Consider the following 26,325-nt stretch of genomic DNA (forward strand, 5'->3'; position numbering starts at 1 on the left):
CAAGATTTTGTGGGATGATATTGAAACATTCTGATAGTGTTCATGTCCAATTGCTATGATGCTCCTAAGAGCAAAGATGGATAACCACCCAAAGGGATGATTAGGTGTGATTTGGTTAAATATCATATACTGTTCAATAATATGAAAACCGAGATTCTAAAATGAAATATATTAAATGATCCATTAAGGGAGATAATAATGCTATGTGTTTGGGATTAGAATTTCACATAATGAGAATACATATGCCTTAGTAAACTATGGGATATTCAAGGAAGTTGTGGAAAAGGGAAGTTTGAAAAGGGAAAAATGAGAAAGATTACATAAAATATTTTGAAACAATAATCCTTGGTGATAATGATTAATAAGAAGGGTGGCATGCATCTGAGGTTGAACAGAGAGTTGCAAGGTAAATGTCTTTGTACAACAGGACATTTGTAAGGTGGTGGTTCTGGCAGAGTCTTTTGGGATAGTTACTTCCACATAATTGTGCACAAGAACTCCTCCTTTAAATCTAGTGGCTTTATTTTATACTTAGGGTTGACACAAGGGATTTCATTTCAATTCTGACAACTTTAATGATATCATTAATTAATATTAACAATTAAGAGTGTTTATCCCCCTTATTGGTCATTGATATCATTAACTAAGAGCACATAAACATGTGGTTATCATTGCTTTGTTCCCACTTTGAACAGAGGTATGAAAGCAGGAATTCAAAACTGTTTTATTAGTATGCTACCATATTCTTTATAATATTCATACACACTATACCTTCTATTGATCAGTGAAATATTCTTAGATATTGATAAAGACTTCCCATGACTAAACTTTAGTCAGGCTCTTCTGAGCCCTCAAAGCTTCCACAACACTGGCATCCATCATTGTTGGGCTTGAATTACCCAATTGTAGCAAGAATTTTCTAAGTCTGTTTAGATAAATTTCCCACCCTTAATACTTGATCTGATTTCTCATCCTTCACCCTTGGTATCTGATTATCCTTCAGTCCAATGTTTCTTCCTAATAATCTTCCATCCACTGATGCCCACTCTGCTCCTTGGCCATAAATCCCCATTTTCCTATCCTGTATTCAGAATCAGGCCCAATTCTATACCAAGGTCTCTTTTCCGATATTGGAATAGTTTCTGAGTATAACCTGTCTTTATCACTTTACTACCCAGCTCTATTTTTCTTAAATTTATATTTTATGATGATATTGTTAAAGAAAATAAATACCTATCAGATACCATTACTATGTTAAGTGGTTCAGTCAGGGACTAACCAGGAAACAGCATTTAAAACACTTAGTGTAAAGCTCAGAGTTGGTTGCATGAATCATGGAAGAGACTAGAAGCCAAATGGGAACAGTGAGGTAAGGCAGAGACTATTGAAGCAGGAATTTAGGATGACTACTCCTAGGCCAGAGGAATAGAGAGAGGATGTAGAATGACAACAGCCCAAGTGTCACAGGCACCTGGCAGAAGCTGACAACATGCTGCACCTGGTGAGCAGGAACTGGGCTGTGATGCACCATCCAAGGTGGAGAAGATGGAGGGAACACTTCTGCTTCTCCCTCTCCCACACCTCTAACCCCTCAGGGTTACCTATGGACTGACTCCAGCTGGAAGCTGGGAACCTGGGAGATACAGCAGCAAGGAAAAGACCACAACTGGATCATAGACCAGAGACACTGAGGCCTGGCAGAGTGATTCCTTCAGTATCTTCTTTAGTTTGTGCAATGCTCAGCAAGGTATTGTCAGAACTTCTATAGCTGAGGAAACTTAAGCTCATGGAAGTTAAGTGACTTGCCTAACGTCACAGGCAGCATGAAGGGCAGATCTAGAAGTTTTACCAACATCTATTCTGACCCAAGTCCCTGCTGCTTTCTCAGCAGATGTTTCAACACTACAGCTGGTCTTTCCAGCTTATAAATCCTAAAGAATAATTTCAAAGAGGACTAACACTTTCCTGGGGAAAAAAATAAACAGGGAGATGATCTAAGTAAGTTGCAAAAAGACACTGGCAACAAAGCAATCCTAACAAAGCAAGGTTATAGGATTTAAGAACCTGACAGCAGACAGGGAACCTTTTTGTTAAACAAAACAAAGATCAAGCCTAACTTCTTACATAAATCATTATTGTTCTGCTTAATGGGGCTACCATAAACCTAATAACCTGAAGGATTTGCAAGCATTTTAAATGAAAAAGACTGGCATTTTAGAGAAAAGTAATTGGTCCAGGGAGACAGTTTGAATACAGGGAGATTTATCCTAGGAAATCAACAATGAGCTCTGTTACCTGGGCAATGTAACACATTAGCAAAGATGAGTTTATGTGATAAATTGCTGCAAATAAAAAGCAGAACCTGAAGACTGGGAGAAGCACATTTTATAGAGGATGGTAAGGGTGGAGAAGGGAAGGTGAACTTTCTTGCAGAGAGACAAAGGCTACCTTGAGAACCTGGATTGCTAGGAAAGTTTATTAGGTTTGTGACTAGAAAGCTATGAGTAATTTGTATGGGGTTTATAAGGTTGAGTGATACAGAAAATTCCTTTGGGTGGGTGTTTGCAGAGCTGGTATCCATATAATCTAATCTCCATAATCCAATAGGTTAATAAAACCTTGGATAGTCCATGGTTTGCTATTTTACCTGGAGTCAAGTTAGAGTTTTTAAAATTCTTGATTTTTATGATTTTTTTTAATTTTTATTCTTTGTATTTGTATTAGCTCTGGAGTTTTTGTTTGCTTGTTTGTGTTGTGGAAACAACCTAGGCTCAAAATTCTTTCATGTGCTTTTTTTGGCCTCCTGTAGTCTGGTAACCAGCCTAATCCCTGCTGCACATCTGAACTATTAGAATGAGTCTTGCTCCTTTGGCCACAATGACTGCAAAAAAATGGGTACATGAACCAAGTCAAGACCATCTCAAGGCCATCACTGGGATTTTTCCAACTTATGGAGCATAAAGTTATTAGGATATAACAGAATAAACTATTATTGGTCACATTACCAGTGGATGGAGAAATCCAGGGTAGAGCAGGAGAGAATGGGGGTAATACACAAAGATGGAGAAGAAGCTGAGAGGAAATGTATGCCAATAGTATTTAAGTTCTGGCTCACTTTCTGAGATCCCAGATAGTTCATTGTTCATGCAGCTATATCTTTCCAAGTACTTCTGTCACTTATAACCAAAGTACTTACTTACTATAATTGATGAAGGTATAATGCTGGCAATTCAAATATAGGTGATATTTCTACCTTTCTCTTCCAAATCCATCAGTCATGGATATCAAAACTATACCACACCCTCCCAAACCTTTACCCTTACCTCCAAAGATGTCGGCTGATTCCTAGGAAGGTTATGTTATCATTGCCATTCCAGAGACTGGGACCGAGCCTCTTTGCACATTACCTGTACCATAACATGAATAGAGCACATGCTTCCATAAACATCTCTCATCCAAGCTTGTAGGATTTTGGTAAACTGTACTAAAGATTTGGTGACATCCTGTGGCATAGCCATGTCACATACCTCATGGCTTTTTAGTGTACCTCCTCCTCTCTCTCATATTTAAGATAGTATAAGTATTATTTGTTAAAACCTAAGTAGTTTGTTAGGATTGTGTTTCCTCCTCTGTGAGTGAATAGCTTGACCCAATGCAACTCAAAGGGGAAATTAAGGTTAAAATCTTAATTTCATGGAAGGTATCAGCATAGTATGTGAAACGTGACTTCTCCATTTTTAAATTTTGCTCAGGGATTTTATATATAACTTGATCTCTTACCTTTTTATTTAGTGTACTAGGTATATTTAGCATACTCTGACTATCTCAACTACTGTGTTTTTTTTCTATTAAAATCTAACTTTATCCAAAGTGCACTCACTCTCACTCTCAGACCTCTGTCCTCCAGTTCCTAACTGGATTGGTTGGTTTCTAATCTACTACACAACTGTTCTCATGAGACACTTGTTACCACTTTATTTTTGTGGGGTAGAAATAACTTTATGACAGAATTTTTAACTTAGTATGCATTATTTTCTATTTGCCAGAATACTTGAAAAAATATTTGATATCAGTATGATTATTATTTCTAAATGGTTTGTGCTTTTTCCCTTTGAAGTTTATAGGCTCAGTATTTAAACTTGGTATTGTGTAAGTTCATGCCACTATCTAGGTATGGGTCTTTCCATGCTTATTTTGCTAGACAAGAGGTGGGTCCTCTTAACCTGAAGATTCTCAGGTTCTCAGTTCTGGGAAATTCCTTTCCAAAATTATTTTGCTAATCCTCTGTATTACCTTCCTGCCACAAGTTGTTTATTTTTGTTTAAAATGAATGAAAGGTTGCCACTTAAGATTTTCTTTTACATTGAGTCTTAGTTTCTTTTCTGACTAGGTCATTCTCCAGAGGGGGGGAAAAAAAAAGAAAACAAATTCTGGAACTTAAGTAAGGAAATTCAGGGTTATGTCCACTACTTCATTGTGAGTCAACAGAGAACCATCTGTAAGGCTACAATGAGAAATACTTTTCTCAGAAATGCTAAAATCATTACCAACTGGCTTTAGTTGGTATCAGTCCATTCTGTTTTTTGTTTTGTTTTTTTTTTTATTGAAAAGGAAGCAGCAGCAGCAACAAATTTTATGCTTTGGATAATGTGATCTGTGAACAGGGCAAGGAAAGAAAGGCTACAGATCCAGTTGACCACAGAGACATTCAGTTAATCCCTCTGATTGCAGCCTTGTTCACTTTCCCACCTGACTGAATCTGAACCCAGAACAGTCATCAGGCTCCACTATGGTAAACTGGTCTTTATCTCTTCAGTAGTCTGCTCATGGTGTATTACAGCTGTTGTTTTTTTCTACCTATTTTATCATCAAACCACTTTTAATTCTGTCTCCCACAAGTTATTTTAAAAGGTGCTTGATCTGCTATCTTATTTATTTGAGGATCACTTTGCGTTTTTACTATACATTTGCATAATCACTTCATTAACAATTTTTAAATAATTGTAGTAAATATTTCTACTTATATCTCTTTGTTTATACCTTGTCTTATTTCAAGCAGAATTTGAGGTAGAGATTCTTTCAAGATATACTTGAAAGATAACTTGTTAATATGTGTATATACATTATATATATTCACACTAATAAAATGTATGTATAAGAATATTACCAAACAAATGATAATTTTAAAAGCTTCAACCTATAATCTTGATTTAAGAATCTGTGTGCTCTAGGTAGCGGGCTATGAACAGCAGAAATAGAAAAAATAATGCCCCCCACAAAGAAGCCTGCTTCCTAATCCCTAGAATTTGTGCATATGTTCCTGCACATGGGAAAGAAACATTAAGGTTTTGAGATGGAACTGATATCACTAATCTGCTAACTAAAACAGAGAGATAGCTCTGGAGATCCAATGTAATCAAAAGGGCACTTAAAACTAGAGGAAGTAGCAGAGAGTCACAACAGAATAATGCAGCATGGGAAAAGCTGAGTAGCCATATGTCCTGCTTTGAGGTGGAAGAGGCTATGAGCCAAGGAACGCAAGCAGGCTTTAAAGCTAGAACAGGAAGGGCAAAAATGCTCCCCCACAGCCTCCTAAAAGAATGCTGCCTGCCCACACCTTGCTTTTAGCCCTGAGAGACCCACTGTGGACTTCCAAACTCCCAAACTCAGATAATCAGCTTGTGTTATTTAAAGCTCCCAAGTTTGTACTAATTTGCTCTTTTAATAATTTGTTGCATTAGGCAACTAATAAAAAAAAGTTAATGAATTTCTCTAGGATTCCTATTTTAATTAAATTTAGAAGTCAACAATGGGCAAACCCAGCAAGGCAGTACTCTTTAAAGGATGCTATTAATTAGCACATTACTTTTCTCTGGGTGAAAACAAAATAATAGTATCAACATATATTTTATATTATTTCATGGGGTTTTAAATATAATTTTTGGAGAAAATCAGGGAACATAATTGTTTAAAAACTTCCCTCTGAATAGCCTTAAATGTGTATTAAGCAATGCTGAATTTTCTTGCTTATGAAAAGCAACATTTCTGACCCAACCCATTATATTTGGTACTGGATAACCAAGGACTGATTGGAGTTTCTAATTCCACATTAGTTTGAAAGTTCTCATTGCTTGCTTTAAGACTGCCATCATATCTAGGATCAATACTTGTTAACACACAAGTGAGCACATTTGCTGAGGAACAGATGGCTCACACTATTCCTTTCTCTCTCTACAATGAGTCAATCCTTATGAGTCCTCATGTCATCTCAAAGTCCTACCAGGAATGCAGTGGAAAGGACTATTGAACCCTACTAGAGTTCACTCATTTAAAAAAAAATCTGTCACTGCAACTCTTCTCCACTGTAGATAGACTTGGCAAATAGGTCAACAGGCTTTCCTGCTGCGTCAATGACTCATAGACACCAGTAGATCTGGGAGCTTAGCTGGCTGCTATCTTTGTAAAACAAGGTCTTTGGGTAAGTAAACAAGTGCTTTTAGGTCAGCATTCAACAAAGGTTGAAGTAATGCTTTAAGAAAATCACATCAAGAGAGGTTATTAAAAAAAGAAGAAAGAAAAAAGGGAGACGGGATTTGAAGAATGGTTAAACAACTATGGAAGAGCACAGCCTGAAGGAAGGTTGTTCACGAGCAGCTGAATGGCAGCTTTCCTTTCCATTGCACCAAGCTGTAATAACCTTTTCAGGCCTAATTATGAATTATCACACAGCTGGGATCAGTCACTCCCTCAGATCAGAAGGGAGATCATAAAAAAGCATTCATTTGGAAGGAATTCAGACTAGTGCTGTAGAAATCATGGTGGAAATTATACTGACCATTCTGCCAAGCACAGGATGAAATCATGAGCTTCTAACTGAAACATCAAGTTCAATCTTATTTGTTTGTTTATTTATTCATTTATTTTGGCTGTCCTGGGGATTGAACCCAGGGGCACTCTACCACGGAGCTACATCCCCAGCTCATTTTTTATTTAGAGACGAGGACTGCCCTGGTTGGCTTCAAACTTGCCATCCTTTCTTCAGCCTCCCAAGTAGCTGGGATTATAGGTGTGTGCCACCATATCTTTGATCTAAATATTTTCAATTACTTATTTTCCCAGTCTTTGTCTCCGATGATATTGAATACTGAAAACTGGAGCAAAAATTAACCAAGCAGCAAAATGAAAGCGATGTCATGTATGTTCCAAGTCTCTAGAATATTAGCACTTAAGGTACAAATGTATTTCTTAATCATTACTAGAGACCTGGGACATAATGTGTTAAGTTGTCATTACTATATTATCAAAATGTAGACCTAGGCTCAATGGTAGAGGGCTTGCTTGGCACGACGCACAAGACCCTTGGTTCACCCCCAGGACTGGAAACGGCAAAACAAAACAAAATAAAGTTAGTTACTACCCATGTGTACAAAGCAAGACCTAAAAGTGGTTAAGAACCCAGCAGAGTACAGACTGACTTAGCTCAAATCCAGGTTCTGCTACTTACTGGCTACGTAACTCAGATAGGTTATTGAACTTCTCTGTATCCTAGTCTCCTTTTCTGGAAAACAATAAGATATGAAATAAGAGTTTATATGTAAAGTGCTAGAATAGGAGCTGGTGCATTGTGGGTGCTCTGTATGTATTAGTTGTTGTAAGCATTTTAAAATTCTATTTCTTATAACTACAGACTTGAAGGCAAAAATGTCAACCAGTCATGTAGATATAAATGTATGAATTTAAGATAGTATTGGTCTACTTTTGTTTCAAGGTCCCAAAGGTTTTTTGCATTTGTTTTTAAAAGGAGAATTCCCTGTCCTTAAGAGATTTTTTTTTTTCCAAAGAAATTTAAAAGGCTAGATTTTTCCACACAGAATGACTCGAATTATAGATGATATATTCCCTCTACAATTTTTCCTGATTACAGATGTATCAGAAATCTGTACTGTATTTCCTTCTTTCCTTGTCCTCTTTCTCTATATTGTCTATGTTCTCTTTTGACTACCACTGCTATTACTCCAGCTGTGTTCTCAGGTGCTCTTCCAAGGATTCCCCTCACACTGATCTATCTCATGCCTCCTGTTCCTGTTGTCCATAGGCTTTTACAGAACACCATCTCCTTTTTTTTTTTTATTCTGGTGCTAGGAATAAAACCCAGGGCCCCGCACTTGCTAGGCAAGTGCTCTCCCACTGAGCTCCACCTACCAGGAGAAACTATACAAGTATCACTTTATTCTCACTACTTCCCAGCCCCAAATTTCCTACAGTTCCCTATCTTCAAAATAAGCTCTGGGAGCTTTAATTAGAGACTTCCAGCCTTATCCAATCTGACATTAACCTAATGTCCAGAGCTTATTTTTCCCTATTCCCACACATACCCCAGGAATGACTGTGTTCCCCAGGGCAAATGTGGCAAGATTTCAGACATGGTTATAAAGACTGAGGGTCCATGCTACTGATATCTGGTAGGCAGAGACTAGGATGCTGCTAAAGAGTCTATAATTTCTAGGAAGTCCTTTCATAACCAGGAATTAGCCAGCCCCAAATGTGAATACTGCTGAGGACGAGAAATCCTGTGTTATCCCAGAGAAATCCTGTGTTATCCCAGCTAAGGCAGTGGCTGCTTCACACGCCTGCTTTAACATCCTGCTTCTCGTTTTACTTTCCCATTAACAATCCTTTTGCCTGAAATTCATATATTCTTCAACATTACTTTATCATTAATCTATTGTGAAACATTCATGGAGCATCTACTACGAGGCAGTCACTGTAGGTATAATAAGCCATTTCTTTCCCTGAGGAAGCTCAGATTCTTATAAAGTCTAAAATTCTTTTTGTGTCCACCCCTCCAAGTAGTACCTCTTTTCAGGATGTATATAGAATACCAGTAGAAACAGCCATAATTGTTTACTATGCCAAATATTCTTTCATGTATGAACTTCTTTCTTACAATAGTCCTGTATGGTAGGTACAATCATTACCACCACTGCCCTTTTACAGATTTGAACCAATGCAATCTGGTTATAGTAGTCAGATGCTCAATTGCTATATCACAACCTACTGCTGCTGTCACAAATGCTTATGTGCTTAGCTGCTTTGCCCTGCCTCCTCTCACTCGTGAATTAAACTTTCTGTCTTTGACAGTGGGAAAACCAGCCACACAATATATCTTATTCCCATATAGTAACAACCTGAAGCTGCTCTGGTTCGCACTGCTTCATTGCTACACACCCTGTGGTCTCTGGAGAACCTCTGGCTTCTAATCTCATCTACTCTCATCCCTAACACTGGTGCCACATTTGTAAAGAGAACCCATTTTCATACCTCTCAGGCACTGGGAACTTAGTACATGAGTTCTGCCACTTTTCCTCACTACCAAACCTCCTGCCCATACTGCTCTTTACCCTGCTCCTGCAGCACTGGGTAGGTGGAAAAGCCTGCTGGCTAAACAGATATCCAGCTAGGAAATAAATGCAGTCACCCCTTGTTTAACCCCCCAAACTTTATAACCAACTAGAAAACTAGTCAGGTACTCCCTCTCTCACCCTTGCCAAATTTATCTCCATGTCAATCCTCTAAAATCACTTGGAGGTAATAGGAGAGAGTAATGGTAAGAAAGGTTCTGCATAACACTAGTCTCTCAGCAAGCCCTGGTACCCACAGCAGGTGGTTCTCCAATCCTACAAGGTAGCACACTTAGCAAATTTTGTTCTTTCTCTGGGGGCTTTAATCAATTATGAGAGGAAAAATTTCATTTAATACCCAATATCATGCTATCACAATTCACTTCATGTCTAACAGTCGCATATTCTTTAAGATATCATAAATTCCTTTGAGGAAAGTAGCATGTTTAAAAATGAGGCACTCTATATAACATACAATTTTCAAAACAGCTCTGAGGAATGAATCATTGTCTCCAATTTACAGTAGATATTGGGGGAAATCTGTTCCTTTTATAAAACAAAACTCCTGAAAGACCTGTTCTGACATTTTGATCATCCTCAGCACCTAGCAAAGTAACACAGAAGCATATACTTGCTATATATGTGATCAATGAACAAATGTATCTGACGCTCAAATTTAGGAAAAACCACTGTATTTGGAGAATATTTTAATTATTTTCTCATTGTAATATAATGGTAAACAGTTCACCTCCAGCATACTCTCTCCCCCATCACACACATACCCACACACATGTGCAAATGCAAATTTCACAGTTTGCTCCAATAATAAACATAGCAGACTAGGTTAATTATGTGATCCATCCCTGTTATTCCCAACCTCTTCTTTCAAACTACCTTTTTCTATATTGTCCTCAGAAGACAAGTATCTCTCATTATCAAAGACCCCCACCCACTCTTAGTTATAGGAATATTAGCTTGTCACAGTTGTTTTGCCATGTGATACCAATGAATTGTCAACAGAGGTAAGAACAGGTAAACTTTGTCTTTTACGTACTAAGATGATCCTAATACACCAGTTGTCAAATGAATTTATTTTTCCATCAATTGTAACACTCTTCTGGCAGGTGTATGGCAGATGAATGTCTGGGTAAGGGGAGGAAACTCCACCTAAGCAGTGGCTGCCAGAGACAGATGGAGGAGAAGGAAGGGAGAAAGGAGAAAGATGGGAAGGAGAGGAAGCAAGAAACACAAAGACAGAGAAAATTAGAATTTCCAGATCATTAGAAACTCCTTACATGGACATTAAAGCTTTTCTCCAGTCCCAAGGCCCTAAAAGGCCTCATATCTTTATGTACAATGAGCATTATTTCTCCAAGATCCATGGCAGTGATTTTCAACTAGACCCTGGACATGTAAACAAAGGCTGTTCTCATTTATTGGTCTAAATCCTTCATTACTAAAGATATATACAGGATAAAATCAAAAGAGATGTTAATTTTGAACAATAGCATACTCAAAGAAAATCTACAATATCAGTTCATTTTAACTATAAAACCACTTAGTAGCACACATATCTTCAGGAGTGGGGGAGTCTTAACATTCAACACTCATTCTGACTCCACTCCTAAATAAGCAATGTGTAGAGTTCTTTGTGATTTTCAAAGATTGCATGTTACCAAGAATAAAAGGCTGATAGTTTAAATCACTTTCTATAGACTCACACAGTTTTAGATAAATATAAATATCTGTATAAAATAAATACAGAATAGAGTATGCCTTTGTCCAAATAACTACTTACAACATTACAGAAAAAGTACTTCATTGGAGATATTTTGATGACAGTATCACTGGTAACTTAATATCCCTACTGTTACGCTTTCAATGAGGTGTTCCCCAAAAGCTCATTTGTAAGACGATGCAATGAAATTCAGAGGCGAAATGATTGGGTTACGGGAGCTTTAACCTAATCAGAGCATTAATCCCCTATAGGGATTAAATGGGGGCAACTGTAGGCATGTAGGGTATGGCTGAAGGAGGTAGATCAATGAAGTCATACCTTGGGGTTCATATTTTATCCATGGTTAGGGGTGCTGTCTCTCTCTGCTTCCGGGTTCCATGTCCTGAGCTGCTTTCTCCCACTACACTCTTCTGCCATGATGTACTGCCTCACCTTAAGTCCAGACCAATGGAGCCAACCATCTAGGGATTGAGACCTCTGAAACTGTGAGCCCCCAAACTTCCTTTTAAATTCTTTTAAAATAAAATATATAAACAAACTGAAGGCAAAAGCACCATTTAAGAAAAAAAATCTATACATATTTAGAATGAAAGCTGACCTTGGCAACATTTCTTTCATCTTGTTTCCATGACTTGAGATATAATCCACATACCACACAATCCACCTATTTGTCAAAAAGCCCCTAAATTATACATTTCAATCACAGGATGGTATAGTTATTGCTGTGATCAATTTTAGGAAATTTTTATCACCCCCAAAATAAACTTACCATCAGCTGCCATTATCTATTCCACTCAACCTTTAGCAAGCACTAATCTGCTTTTTTTTTTTTTAACAGATATAGATCCAACTTTTTATATAAATGGAATTATACTATATGTGGTGTATTGTGACTGGCTTCTTTCACTTAGCATATCGTTTCCAAGATTCACCTGTGTTGAGCATGTATCACTACTTCCTTCATTGCCAGGTAATATTCTATTGTAAGGATATATCACATTCTATTTGTTCATTTATCAATTGATAGTTATTTGGGCTTTTTATAATTTCTGATTATTATGCATAATGCCACTATGAACATTTATGTAGTTTACTTCTTTGGGGTGTATACCCAGATGTGGAATTGCTGATACCTATGGTAAAAATAGCCAATGACTTCACCATGCCTTCTTCCCCCAATTTTTATTATTGAAAATTCCTGTCAGCTCTAGTCTAGTTGACATTTTCCAAAAGCAACTGTAATATAAAATACAAGTGACTTTCCCCACACATCAATTCTAGCACTAGTGTTAAACCAAAACTTTTGAGATAGAAGATTCACTGAACTAAATGGGTTTATTGAGTTGTTACAAATGCTAGTCAGAAAGGACCAGGTCCTGGAACAAGTAGTTTACACTGACACTTGACTCACTATAGGAGAAATGGAAGGGCAATCCTTCAGACACAATTGTTGCTTCTATATTGTTTCAGATTCCAAGCAAGATGTATTGGGGTGTGGGCCTTGAGATGAGATTTAAGATTTTAACATACATTCAAGAATGTAAAATTTTATTTGTTCTTAGCTCCCTGCTTAATAACAGATTAACCTTTGATCCTTGTAATTAAACATAGAGCATCTCAGAATTTTCCTCAGTTAGATCCCACAGATTTAGGGCTCAGTCCTACAAGACTGCTCACACTTCCAGTACCAACTGCAATGCCCAGGTTATTTTACCTCTCTGACCTATTATTGGCTATGAATCACTTCCCATAACCCCTCAAATTTGATCAATTTGCTTGAGCGGTTCACAGGACTCAGGAAACACATATAAACTAGTGAACAACTAATGTATTTAAAATTTTTTTAAAAATATTTTAAAGGATATAAACAAAGCTCTAGATAGAGATACACAGGGTGAGTGAAGTCTGGAAAGGTTCCTAGTATAGGAACTTCTGTCCCTATGGAGTTGGGATGAATTACTCTCCCTACATGTAAATGTTTTTGTTTACTTTCCTGGAATCTCTCATGTGTTGGGCTATCTGAAAGCTCTCCAGATTTGTCCATGTGGGGTTTTACGGAGGCTTCATCTCACTGCCACTCATGATCCACTTGACCTTTAACACTTTTTGGAGGTTAGAGGTCGGGGTTGAAAGTCCCAATGCTCTAATTAAATCCTCTGACCATGGCTTTACCCTCACAGTGACCAGCCACCCACCCCTCATTCAACTCATGTGTAAATAAAAGATGCTTATCATTTTGGAGATTCCAAGGATTTTAGGAGTTGTGTGCTAGGCAATGGCACAGAAGATCAACTACATATTTCCCAATCAAAATATTTTAAATATGCATTTTATTGTATGTTGTGTTGGTCAATCCACACTCGGACACTGCAGAAGTGAAAAAGGACTTTATTTGGGGAGAGGGAATCTTTTATAAATTGTAATTTGGAATACACAGATTCAGACGGCTGTGAATCAGTGCTCCAATGAAGGCAGGAAAAGTGGGAGCTAATAAGGATTTCTGTATGTTGAGAAAAAACAGTGACAGGACTGATAGAAGATAAAGAAAGTACAAACAGAATGCAAATGTCCATAAACAAGAGTACTTAGACCCCTTGGTATGCACCTTGAATTGCTATGCACAATTTAACTGTCCAGTGGTTCAGATGCCTGTGGTCAAAGGCTGAAGGAGGCCACAGTTCACATTCCAGGCAAAGGCTGAAATTGTGCACAAACCCTGCTTCTTAAATGCAATCCTGTCTCCATTTTGTGAAATCTTTCAATGTTTCTTTCATTGAAATTTTCTTTTATTTTCAGTCGATTCCTCAATAATGCTGTTAAAATGGCTACTTTTTTTAAAAAAAGAATTTATCAGAAATTTTCTATTACCATAACCACATTGTTTCATTATATTTCTTTTTATTAATAATTTTTCTTGTAGCAAATAGCATTTCAGTGCTCATTTCCTATATCTGGGGGCAGTGACATCCATTCTTTATTTCAGAAGCTAGACCATAATTTATAATTCCATTTGTGTATTACTATCTCCACTCTTTGGCCCCAGGTACGGAGAGTATTATTTAAATATAAGCCAGTGGGTACTTTCCAAAAGCAAAATCTCTATCATGTAGTTGGCTCATAAATGGGAACCTGACCCATTAAGAACCAATCATTCACAATGAGCTTTTGCTATGATTTCTGGGACAAAGGTTTCCTATTAGATATAAGAATGCAGGGATGTAACAACCATATTTCTCACTATAGTGAGGCAAGAACTTATTAAAATATGGAGCAAACACGTACGGAGCTAGGTGGCTGTGAGTGAAAACTGATCATTAACGTATCAATGATTAAACTCAGAGCTATTATTGAAATTTTGGCAATATAAGCCATTAATTCCTCTCTTTTGCCTAAGTTAATTTAGGTCTGTTTTTCCATTATTTGTATTAAGAGGCCTAATTCCACAGTGGGGGGAAGATATAATAACTATACTCTCCATAATGAGACTTTATTTTAGATTTTCACATTTGAGTTTATGGATTAGGGAATATTACTTTCACTTAATAGTTAAGTAACTCCTCAAAACTGTATATTTATGAGAAGAAACTTGAAAGCAACTTCTTTGGTACCAGGGAGAAGACAAAAGTAAATTTATGTAATCTTTCAATCTAGAAACCATATTTTCTGACTTTGACATTTTCCATATACCCAAGCTACAAATCTTTTATTTTAAATTGGGGCAAAAATTAGTAATATATTTTAAACCCATTTAAATTTCTCTCTAGGAAACTGCATTCTGAGATGGGATTAAGAACATGTAAGCAATTCCCATCTTTTCCCTTCTCTTCTGTTAAGCCTGTTTTTTCTTCTTTCATTAAAATCCAATTCAGTGAAATACTTGCTCAGATTGACAAAAGATAAGTTAGGAACAGCTATTTTCTATCTTACCTCTTTTTATCTTCATTTTCTGCTTTTTAGAGTAAAGTCTTATTAAGAAAAACTCCAGATAACTAAAAACTAAAAGAAACCCAGGGAGCTGGGCACAGGTTGAGGCAGGATGATCCAAGCCAGCCTCAGCAACTTAGTAAGGCCCCGAGCCACTCAGTAAGACCCTGTCTCTAAAAACAAAACTAAAAAAGGTCTGGGGATGTGAGTCAATGGTTAAGGGCCCCTGAATTCAATCCCTGGTACCAAAACAACAACAACAACAACCAAAAAAAAAAAAGGGGGGGGGAAACAAAAGAAACCTAGGGAAATAAAACTGAAAATCATGGTGAAAAAAATTAATGTACAAACAGAATTATTTTGTTTAAGCTGTGAGAATTTATTGTCCTTAGTCCTTGTTTGTAGACTACTACATTAATGGCTCTATTGAATCATACTTCCTGCTGTCTATGTCCTTATATAGTCCTCTCTGACACTGATTCTAGACTTGGCCATGTGACTTGCAAATATGAAGGGAGTACAGGCATGGTACTGCATATTGAAGCTTGCCCTCTTCAAACATTTGTTCTGTTGTGGGATGCAGCCCAGTTTAGCATACTAAAAGTTGAGAGGCCATGCAGAGCACAGCCAGTCAACTTACAGAACAGTGAAAAGTCATAAATCTTATTTTAAATCACTGGGTTTTGGGGTACTTTCTTATGCAACAATGGATAACATGGTAGTTAACCTTATCTAGGTGGCAGAGCAAAACAATTAAAAATTAAATAAAGCTATGCTTCATCTGAAAGACAACCAAGATCTCTGAGCAACTTTAGGACTATTCAACCTGCTATACTTCCTGCTTTGCATAGACTCAGATATTTAGTCCATTTAAATAAGTTTTTACAATACTCAACATTTCAACTGTTAACCTAAACATTCTACAGACGTACCAACCTAATCAATGAAAAGTACATGATATATATTTTTATTTTATTTTATTTTATTTTTTTTTTATATATTTTTATTTTAAACACTGAACTACACATGTTTCATTTATAAAATATGAGATTCTAGCTTGTTTTTTAAAAATAATTATACTTGCCAATACTACATTTTTTTTTACAGAAGCCAATGTTTCTAAATCTGCAGTTTCATTCCATAGTTTTTACAGTATCATAATCTTTTAAATACATTTCTAATATCCTTTAAAATATAAAAAATCCATGAGATATTTTTAATATATTAAAACTTAACAGGTTATGGTATAACTACCCAGTCCTTTAGTCACTGCTGAATACTTTCCCAGTACAGAGAAGTCAACATGTTGGAAAAATTAATTCTCTGTATTTACTTTTATTAAAAAGAGGTTTTTGGTAGTGAGAACAAATAATCTCTCATTTGTTGCCTGAAAGCCTAAAATAGGATCATTGGTTTCTAGGCTAGCTACTTGCTGCTTAGCAACCTGCCCTACATGCCTGCCTTCCTTTCTGTTGTAAAGCACAGTGGACATGGGAGTAGGCTGACGATAGATGAAAACTCGACGAAGGCACTCACAAAGGGCTGCATAGGAATAATTTGGAGCACAGGCAAAAAATTTTTTGTCTCTTTTTGATGCTTGGACATAACCTGCCAAAAATATAAGACAGACAGACAGACAACAAGAACAACAACAACAAAAAAAAGTATGTTAAGCAGAAGGGAGAAAATAATGGCTTAACATTGAATATCTTATAACTTCTATTACAAATTAAAATGCCTAAGTAAAATATATACCATAAATATTCAATCATGGTTGAATTCAGAACCATTAGCAATTTACCCACAGTTTCTCCCAACCAGTGCAAAAATACAGCTTTAATTCCTAAGAAACAAAATAGGAATTCATCTCTTCAAGAACAGCACAATATAATTCCATTTAATTTCCATGAATAATTAAAACACTACAAATCTGAAAACTTTTGGCATCTTAATGTTTAAGACCTTTTTTTGCCCTAAATATTTATTTTTTAGTTGTAGTTGGACATAATCCTGTTATTTATTTTTATGTGGTGCTGAGGATCAAACCCAGGGCCTTGCACTTGCTAGGCAAGTGCTCTACCACTGAGCCACAACACCAGTCCACCAAAAGATCTTTAAATGCCAGTTTAGTATGTAGGTGGATGAATAACAAATATAGCAGAGTCGTGTTTTCTCTTATCAAATAGGAAAAATGTCTGTATAATAAATAATATCATGAAGTTACTTTAAGAGGCTGTTCATAATGCATCCCTGAAGGTACTAATTCACAATGCATTCTCCCATGATCCCTACAATGTTTGTGGTGTTTTTATACAGTAATATCAAAACTATAATAGGATGTTTTTGTATTCCAGCCCCCAAAAGCAGAACTTTGAAACTACTCAAGCTAAAAAAGACTCAAGTATCTAATAAAAAACTTAATTAGGATATCCTTGAAATTGAACAATCTTAAATCATGCACATGTTTTAATAAAAAGTATCTCTTCATATTTAAAGGACATTTATGTTTTGAAAGATAATCTAGAATTTTCAGATTGGTACATGGTTTCTAAATTTTATAACATGTGCAATAAAAAAATGTAACACTAATGAAAACCAAAATCTCAACAAAAAACAATGAGCAAAGCTATGGGGCACAGGAAGATCAATACTGTTTTTGTAAGGTTTGAAGAAGGAAAAGTGAAGAGGACGTAGACTCCTATGTGAGTAGTTTAGAATTAGCTGTCCAAACTAATTTTGACAGAATTAGTAATGCAGATTATATCTCAAGAGTACATATCTAATGTACAGTTCATTTAATTTAGACTCAAGCATAGCAGATTTCCTCTATAATAGAGGGTTTGGGCATACAAATGGAGGATCTGAGCATCTGAAACATATGACAGAACTCTCCTCTTACTGAAAGAGGAGATTTTTTATAAAATAGGAATGACAGTACAGAGGCTAAAAATATATAGCTAAATCTATTAAACTTTGAATTTCAGGTCATAAAAATCTATTTGGTGTCTGAATTAATCAGTTTAGTAGCCTACGTTATTAACTACACCATAAAGGATAACTGACAAATCTCTACAGTTAGGGTTGTGCACATTTATCCATTAAAATGAACAATTTTACTTCCTTCTGTCAGTTTAAAACAACCTTTCAATAAAGTCATGGTGGCTAATTAACATAAAAAATTTCTCCTACACAATAGTTACTAATGTATTTTTACATAAAATAAATGACTGCACACTCTTATAATAAAGTGGCTTAAAAATTTTAAGTCCTAGTTTTGAAATCAGTATTTTCCCTTTTATTCTACCAAATAAATGTAATTTCTGCTTAATGCCACTTTTCTAAGTGTTTCCATTATAATGGCCACTTAAGTTCAGTGGAACATGCTATCTAATGTACATTACCTTAGAGCAATTCTATGCTACTTTTAAAGATTACTATGAAGAAACCTAAATACAAGTTCCCTTGTTCATATTATAATATTGCATAACTTAAAAGAATTAAAATAAGCAAATGACTGATTAGAATGATTCAAGTGGTTAGATAACCATTTCCATTTCTATTCTGTGTTAATCTTTCATACAAGCATAAGAACAGATTATCTCTGTTCTAATAGCATTAGCCTTCATCAACTAAAACACAAGTAATACAAGCAACCAGTCATACCACAAATTAATCTAAATGTAATTAGGATAGCTCAAATTAAAAAGAAAAAGGCAAATAAACTTAATGATAACTAATTTTTTGTGTAATGGAAAACACTGTCAAAGAGCTTGCTTTATACCTAGAGCATTGAAAGTTGCAATGTGTTCCCACATATCATCTTGTTTGCTGGAGTGTGGCTGCCAGAGTAGGGCGTCAACATCATGGCGCAAACAGAAGCAGGGCATTTCTTTAGGATCTACTACGACAGAGAAAAGGTACTGGTTGCTTCCAAGGTTTACCTAAAGTGACAAAAAAAATAATAATAATTTATTTGATAATAAATTAACAATACTGACAAAACTGAGCACTTTTGTTAGAAACTAGTCTAAACTTTTTAAAACCTAAAGACTCCTCATATGGTTCCTGAAAGAAATGTGCTACTATTACACTCTTTAAAATCTTCTCAACAAAGTCATGAAGCTGTTATTATCTTCGTTGAATAGATGAAAGAATAATCTTGGAGAGCTTAAGAAACTTGTTCTATACTACACAGAAAAATCACAATACTAGGATTCAAACTCAGGTCTGTTTACAAATTTTTTACTTGAGTGTATTGCTTAATTATGGTATTAAGTCAATAATATTTATTATGTCAATAATTGTTATTGCAATATTGATGACTAAAGGAATTGATTTTTATACAAAATTGTCAAATTGAGACTCGTAATTGGATTCGACCTTCAGGAAACTCACTCTCTTAAAGGAGACAGGCTACCACACAGAGACCACAGATAATTTCTTCTCTACCTTTGCTCCTGATAATCAGTGAATAAGTAAGGTTTACTTTCAAAATTACTACTAGCTAACTGCTCTTTTATGACAGGCTCAATGCTTCAGCTCTGCACCTTCATGCTCATTCTTTCTTGTTTACCAAGGGCTTTCAAAGATGAAAAAATAATAATAATAGAAGTAAAATAAAAGTTGAAATAATATTTTCATAAAGGTATATTTATTTTCATAAGCCAAATGAGTATTAACATATGAAGTACATAACTGAAATGATTTCTGATCTTCCCATATTTAACTAAACAGCAATGAGAAAAGAACAAGAACCCTGAGCCATCAAGTGAAAGGTTAACCACCAAGGGAGATAAACTGGAAAATAAAATGAGGAGGATAAAGGTCTCTTTTTATGAGCCCTTTACTCTGACTGATACTCTTTTTCTTCTGTTCCCATTTACTTATATATACACTTCATTTCTGTGATTATGTCAAAAAATTGTTTATCAACAAAGCCAGCAATTTCAGTTTGCCTCTACTTACTGCCCCTTTAACAAGGGTATTCTGACCAGACTCCTCTTGTCTTTTTTTTTCCTTGATGGATTCCTACTTATCCCCTAAGATGCAGTTCAACCATCAGTTATTCTCAGAATTCTCATAGTTATATGAGCTGCTTGAACTGAAAACTGCCAGCTGAATTTTTCTTATCCCCAGCCAGTTATTTATCATATTGCAACATGATATATATCCAGTAATCATTAGATTATTACTATGCATGTATATCATCTGTGGGCTGGATATTATTACCCAAAAATATCCACTTCTTAATTCCCTGGAACCTCTGAGTAACTTTCCCTGCATGGCAAAATGGACTCTGTAGATGTAATTAAACTTAAGATCTTGAGTGGAGAGATTATATGGATGGGTCCAATGTATTAACAAGACTTATAAGAGGAAGGGAAAAAAATCAACAGACAATTGGAGCAACAAAAGCAAAGAGATTGGAAGATACTACACTGTTGGCTTGGAAGATGGATTTTGGGGCCACAAGCCAGTTAAGGCAGACAGCATCTACAAATTAGAAAAGGAAAGGAAATGAATTCTCCCCCAGATCTTCCAAAAGGAATACAGTCCTGAAAACAGATTTTAGAACTTCTGACATCTGGAATTGTAAGAGAATAAATGTGTGCTGTTTATAGACACTAAACTTGTTACAACAACAATATCAATCTAATATGACACCCATTTTATAGGACTAAGTATCTTTTTGTATGTATGGTGGAGTACTAGGGATTGAATTCAGGGTCTTGAGTAATGTAGGTAAGTGCTTTACCACTGAGTTATACCCCAGTCCTTTTTAAATTTTTATTTTGAGAGAGATTCCTGTTTGAGTTTGGCCTTAAACTTGGCCACCCTCCTGACTCAGATTCCATTGCAGATGGGATTATTAAAGGTGTGTACACTGCACCCAGCTATAAGCCTAAATAATCTTGAGAACCAGAAGTCTGTCTTCTTGTCTCCATATTCTGAATGTTTTTTGAACGAAAGTTATGTAATCTTTAAGGGAAAAGGCTTATAATTAGGTTCTTAAAGAACTATTCACTGGAGGATTACTAGGGTTTAGGAGCTTGTAGACTTGTCTCTCCTACCCTGCCCCTCAGTACTGGGGATTGGACCCAGGGGAGATCTACCGCAATTACATTCCCAATCCTTTTTATATTTTTGAGACAGTGTCTTGCTAAATCGCCAAGGTTGGCCTTGAACTTGTGATCCTCCTGGTTAAGTCCCCTGAGCCCTGAGATTACAGGTTCCTGGCTAGAAGCTTCAGACTTAACCAAGTACATAGTTTTGTGTGCTTTTTGGTTCTCACCTCCAGAAATCTTACATTTTTCAATCTTTCCTCTTGGCTTTCCAAAGTTTAAAGAAAAATATACAAACTTGAATGACATTTTGAAAATTTCTCAAAACCTGGCTCCAATATGCCCTTCCAATATTGGCTCCTACTACTCTTCTCAAAACAGGCAGCACAACTGGATCACAATTTACAAACTGTTTCTCCTACTTTCCCCTTTCTTTGTTTGTTCGTGTTTTTTCTACTTGTGGTATGTTATGCCCACTGTCCCATGCCATATACGAATGGCATTGTTTCCTCTAAAAAGGCTTTCCCATGTTAATACAAAGAAAGAACATATCATAACTATTCATACCTTTCTAGTTGAACTTATCATATATTCTTTGAGGGTGTTAACTATATCCTTGGATAGTCACAGTTAAGCCCTGATTTATTTTATTATAAATTCAGTAATAACAGTACTTCTTGCATAATTGTTATAAGCAAACAACGTATTTCAAACCCTTGGATAATGGTCAGCACTAAAACATTATTAAATATTGTTGTTCATTATACCATTCTACCCTTCTATTCATTCTGCTTTGTATAGTACAGGCATTCCAAATTAAACAAACGAGATAGATAAGTAACAGTAATAAGGAAAACAAAGCAACTTTGGAACAACTCATGTAGCATTTATTTTATGCCTGGACTTGTGGGAATAGCTATGAAAAACAGTATCAACATATATTTTCTTTGTTCTAATCCCAAAATATTTACTTTAGAAATAATTTCTAAATGCTTACACCATTTCAAAAATATAGAATTCACTGTTCTGCCTATAATTTTTTGTCATATAAGTTCTCTTTTTTTAGTAGTTTCAAACATATACTCACTGCTTTCATTTTAAATCTTAAGATAATGCACTTTTTCATATAAGATTTTGATTCTTTATACACCCAGTTTCTGACAATTTTAAAAACAAAGTAAACAAAATAGTCAATTTATAATGGTAATACAGCCTATAATAATTGAGACACAACACTCCCATTTAAAAATTAGGTAACTAAACAAAATAAAGGTATTGTCCATCTACAACTAAAAAAATATTTTAAAAAATGTGATATAAAAGAACTGGACTTTTTTCTTTTTGTATATAATGAGATTGTGATATTCATTTTACTTAACAAATAAACCTTATCCTCCTCAGTCTTCATTTTAAAACCAAGTATTCCACACTGCTAAACTAAAAAGGTTCCACTGAAGTTATTTGATGCTTCTTAGGTTAGTCAGCTGCCACACTGGAAAGCAAGATTGCACTTCCATCCAAAGGTTCCGATAAAGGAACTGCATATCAACACTGCTTTTAGGATAACAACTAAACAGTGTTTGGTTTCACTTTTCTCATAATGGTACTGGAATCTCTTGATAATTTAGGCTTTCATGCGTTTTTCTTCACTCACTGCAATAACTGGGATCTCCAGAATGATGTTTAACAGGAGTAGTTGGAGCAGACATCTTGGCCTGTTCCCAATCTTGACAGAAAGCACTTAGTCTTTTACTATGAAGTATAATGATCAATTCTAGGGTTTTAGGGGCAGTTACCTTTAATACCTAGTTTGCTGAGCATTTTTATCATAAACTGGTGCTAAATTTTGTCAAATTCTTTTTCCGCGTCTACTAGCAAGAGCACTTTTTTTTTTTTTTAGTTTGCTGATATGGTGAATTATATTGATATTCAGATAATGAGTTAGCCCTAAATTCCTCTTCATGACCACACAACTTGGTCATGAATATTATTCTTTTTACTTATTGCTAGATTTACTAGCATTTTGTTTAGGGTTTTTTGTTTATATTAATTAAAGTTATTCCTTCCTTCCTTGCTTTCCATTCTTTTTTCTTCTTCTAATGCCTTTATCTGGCATCAGGGTAATGCTTCATGAAATAAACTAAGAAGAGTTTCTTTTATTTTATGGAAGTTTATACAAAATTTATACTGTTTCTTCCTTTGAGAGAATACACCAGTGAAGACATCTGAGCCTGGAGATTTCTTTTAATTTAATCTCTAACAGACACATGAATATTAAAGTTATCTATTTTATTCTTAAATGAAATTTCAAGAAATTTGTTTCACATAAATTGTCAAATATAATGAAATATAGTTTGTTTATAATATTCCATTTATTATCTATACTGATATCACCATTCTTTATTGCTGACATTGGTAGTTTGTGTCTTTTTTCTTGATCAGTCTGGCTAGAGATTTAACAATCATAAATCTTTTCATAAGACCAGGTTTCAGTTTCATCAGTTTTCTCCATTATTTTCAGTTTTCAATTTATCTGGATATCTTTATAGTTGAAGACAATTCTTCAGACTCCTTCTTCCTGCTTGGTTTATATTTAGTTTGTTCTTTCTCTGTTTCTTCAGGTGGAAGCTTAAACCATTAAATTAAGACGTTTTTCTAATATAACATGTCATGCTACAAATTTCCTTCTAAGCTCTACTTTGCATCCCACATATACAATATTTTGTTTTCATTCAATACAAAATACTGAGTTCCATTATAGCAGATAGATTACTGATAAACGTGTTTATTTTCCCAGTACTTGTGAATTGTTCAGATTTTTATTATTTATTTCTAATTTGTTATGGTCAACAACATTTTGCTTAAAATTACTATTGTTTTAAAACTTGTTACTTTTTTTTACATTTTTAAAATAATGGGCCAGAATATGGTCTATTTTGGTGAATGTTCCATTGATAACACCCTATAGCTATTGGATTTCTTTTTCTTTTAACCCCCACCCCCACTTAGGCTATTAAAAATTATAAGAACTTAAACCAATCTCCAAGGTCACTGATTTTTCTTTCTTTTTTTTTTTTTTTTTGTTCCATGCATACTGTGCTAGTTAGCTTTTCTTTGCCATGACTAAAATACCTGACAAGAACAAATTAGAGAAAGAAAATTTATTTTGAGCACTTGGTTTCAGAAGTTCAATAAACAGCAAACAAACTCAATTGCTCTGGGCCTGAGGTTAGGCAGAACATGATGGTGGAAGGGAATGGCAGAGAAAAAATGCTCAGCTCATGGCAGTTGGGAAGCAGAGAGAGAAATAAATACCATGGACTCAAGGAGCCAGGGACAAGATATAATCCCCAACAGCATTCCCTTAATGTCTTTCTTTCTCCAACTATGCTCAATGTGCCTACAGTTACCAACTAGTAGTCCATTCAAATTATTTACCAGTCAAATGGATTAATCCACTGATGAAGTTACAGTTCTCATCCTTGATTAAAAGGTGTACCTCTGAACCTTTCTGCATTGTAGATCATGCTTTCAAAACATGAGGTTTTCCAAAGAGATTAAAGATCTAAACAATAAAAGATGTGTTGAGATAACTGAAAAGCTTGTTGGAAGCATTCTTCTTTGATTGCTAGTTTGTTTTAAATTCCTTGCATTTTTCATCAGTCTTTTGCAATTTACTTCTCTGCTAAAATTTGGCATTTGTTACCCTTGCACTATTCATTTAACATATTAAATACTGTTTAAACTGCCTGATGACCAAAACATGGGTCATCTGAATTTAGTTATACTGTTTCCTTTGTTATTGACAATGGGATGTTTTTACTTCTTTGTGGGTACCTTTTATTTTTACTTTTTATTTTTCTGTGTGTACTAGGGATTTAACCCAGGGTGCCCTACTACTAAGCTACAGCTCTAGCCCTTTTCATTTATTTATTTTAAGACAAGGTCTCACTAAATTTGCTCAGGCAGGCTTTTGCTCTCCTCCTGTCTCAGCCTTCCGAGTAGCTGGGATTATAGCTATGTGCCATCATGCCTGGCTGTGTGTCTTATAATTTTGATTAAATACTGGAATTCATATAAAATAGCAGAGAATGTGGTACACAGTACTTATGCTTGAGAAAGAACACACTTCTACTAGGCCATTAGTGTAGGAGATTATGTGCTTCACTGGGAGACTGAGACAGGACTGATCTGAATTTGGGTTTTGTTGATGATAGGGTTAGCTTCAGGGTATCACTAGCTTCAAATTCCTTCAGTGTCCCCTTGTGCTTTGGGGGAAACCGAGTTGCTGGAGAATGTTTCTCAATGGTACTATTCCACTCCCAGTGTTAGGCATTCTCTGTGCACTGAGTCTCTATGCTCTTGCTCTTTTTTTTGATGGCAGACTGCCATTACCTATTACTTGGTGCTTTCTAGTCTAATGACAGAAGAGGATCAGAGAGTTGAAGATAGGATACTCTGTATTTTCTGCTTTAGTTTCAGTATCTATGGCCTCAGTTTCATGGCCGGAGCATTTCCAGTGATGCTCACTTTTCAAAGGAGTAGGAAACTTATACTACTCTGGATGATTTTTCTGCTCTCTTCCCCAACATAGATATGGTGGTGTTTTTCTTCTTTATCGTTTCCGTAAGCTACAAAGAATCTTCTGAGACAATGGTGTGCTAAGATTTGGTGCACTTCCTTCAGCAGTGTAGGCTTTTATTACACAAGAAAAATAATCCAGTCAGGACTACAGACATTTTCCACCATATAAGATATTACCCTCCTCCAATTCTATACCAGTTTTTCTCTAGTCTCCTGCTCTTTTACCAGTCTTTCTCATTAATACCTGGTAAAGGTCCATAAAGAACAACTTGCAACTGTATGAAAATACCCTTATGTCTGTGCATGCAAGGGTTCCATACTTTGTTGTTTCCTACTACTTCAGGCCTTTAGCAATTTGTTGGATGAATCCCCATACCCACTTACATGACAGTCTCATCTTCCTCCTATTATCAGGTGAACTGGTGTTCCTGCTTGCAGGTACCACCAAGGAGAGATGGGATAGGAATACCAGTTCACCTGATAATAGGAGGAAGATGAGACTGTCATGTAATGTAACCTTAACTCTCTAACAAAAAAATTTTAAGTTATGATTATTTAGATAATCTAATCTTCTCTTGCTACAGTGGAATGGACAACTTTTCCAACTTTTAATATC

At 35.6% G+C, this 26,325-nt stretch overlaps 1 protein-coding gene across 2 annotated transcripts in view; it reads right to left on the reverse strand.

The window, feature by feature from the left end:
• Positions 1-13,507: 13,507 nt before the first annotated feature.
• The window catches only part of Nudcd1 (NudC domain containing 1), a 68,733-nt gene continuing 55,915 nt past the window's right edge, over positions 13,508-26,325 (reverse strand). For both annotated transcript variants that reach the window (XM_046464723.2, XM_046464722.2), the window contains exons 9-10: positions 18,845-19,004; positions 13,508-16,671 (exon numbers count right to left, since the gene is read on the reverse strand). In XM_046464723.2, coding sequence (XP_046320679.1) covers positions 16,379-16,671; positions 18,845-19,004 — 453 coding nt within the window. In that variant the 3' untranslated portion in view covers positions 13,508-16,378. The remainder of the gene's footprint in view (positions 16,672-18,844; positions 19,005-26,325) is intronic.

Source organism: Marmota monax, unplaced genomic scaffold (genome assembly GCF_021218885.2).
Source record: "Marmota monax isolate L192 unplaced genomic scaffold, Marmota_monax_Labrador192_F-V1.1 WCK01_AAM20220418_F8-fsc00003, whole genome shotgun sequence".
Lineage (NCBI taxonomy): Eukaryota > Metazoa > Chordata > Mammalia > Rodentia > Sciuridae > Marmota > Marmota monax.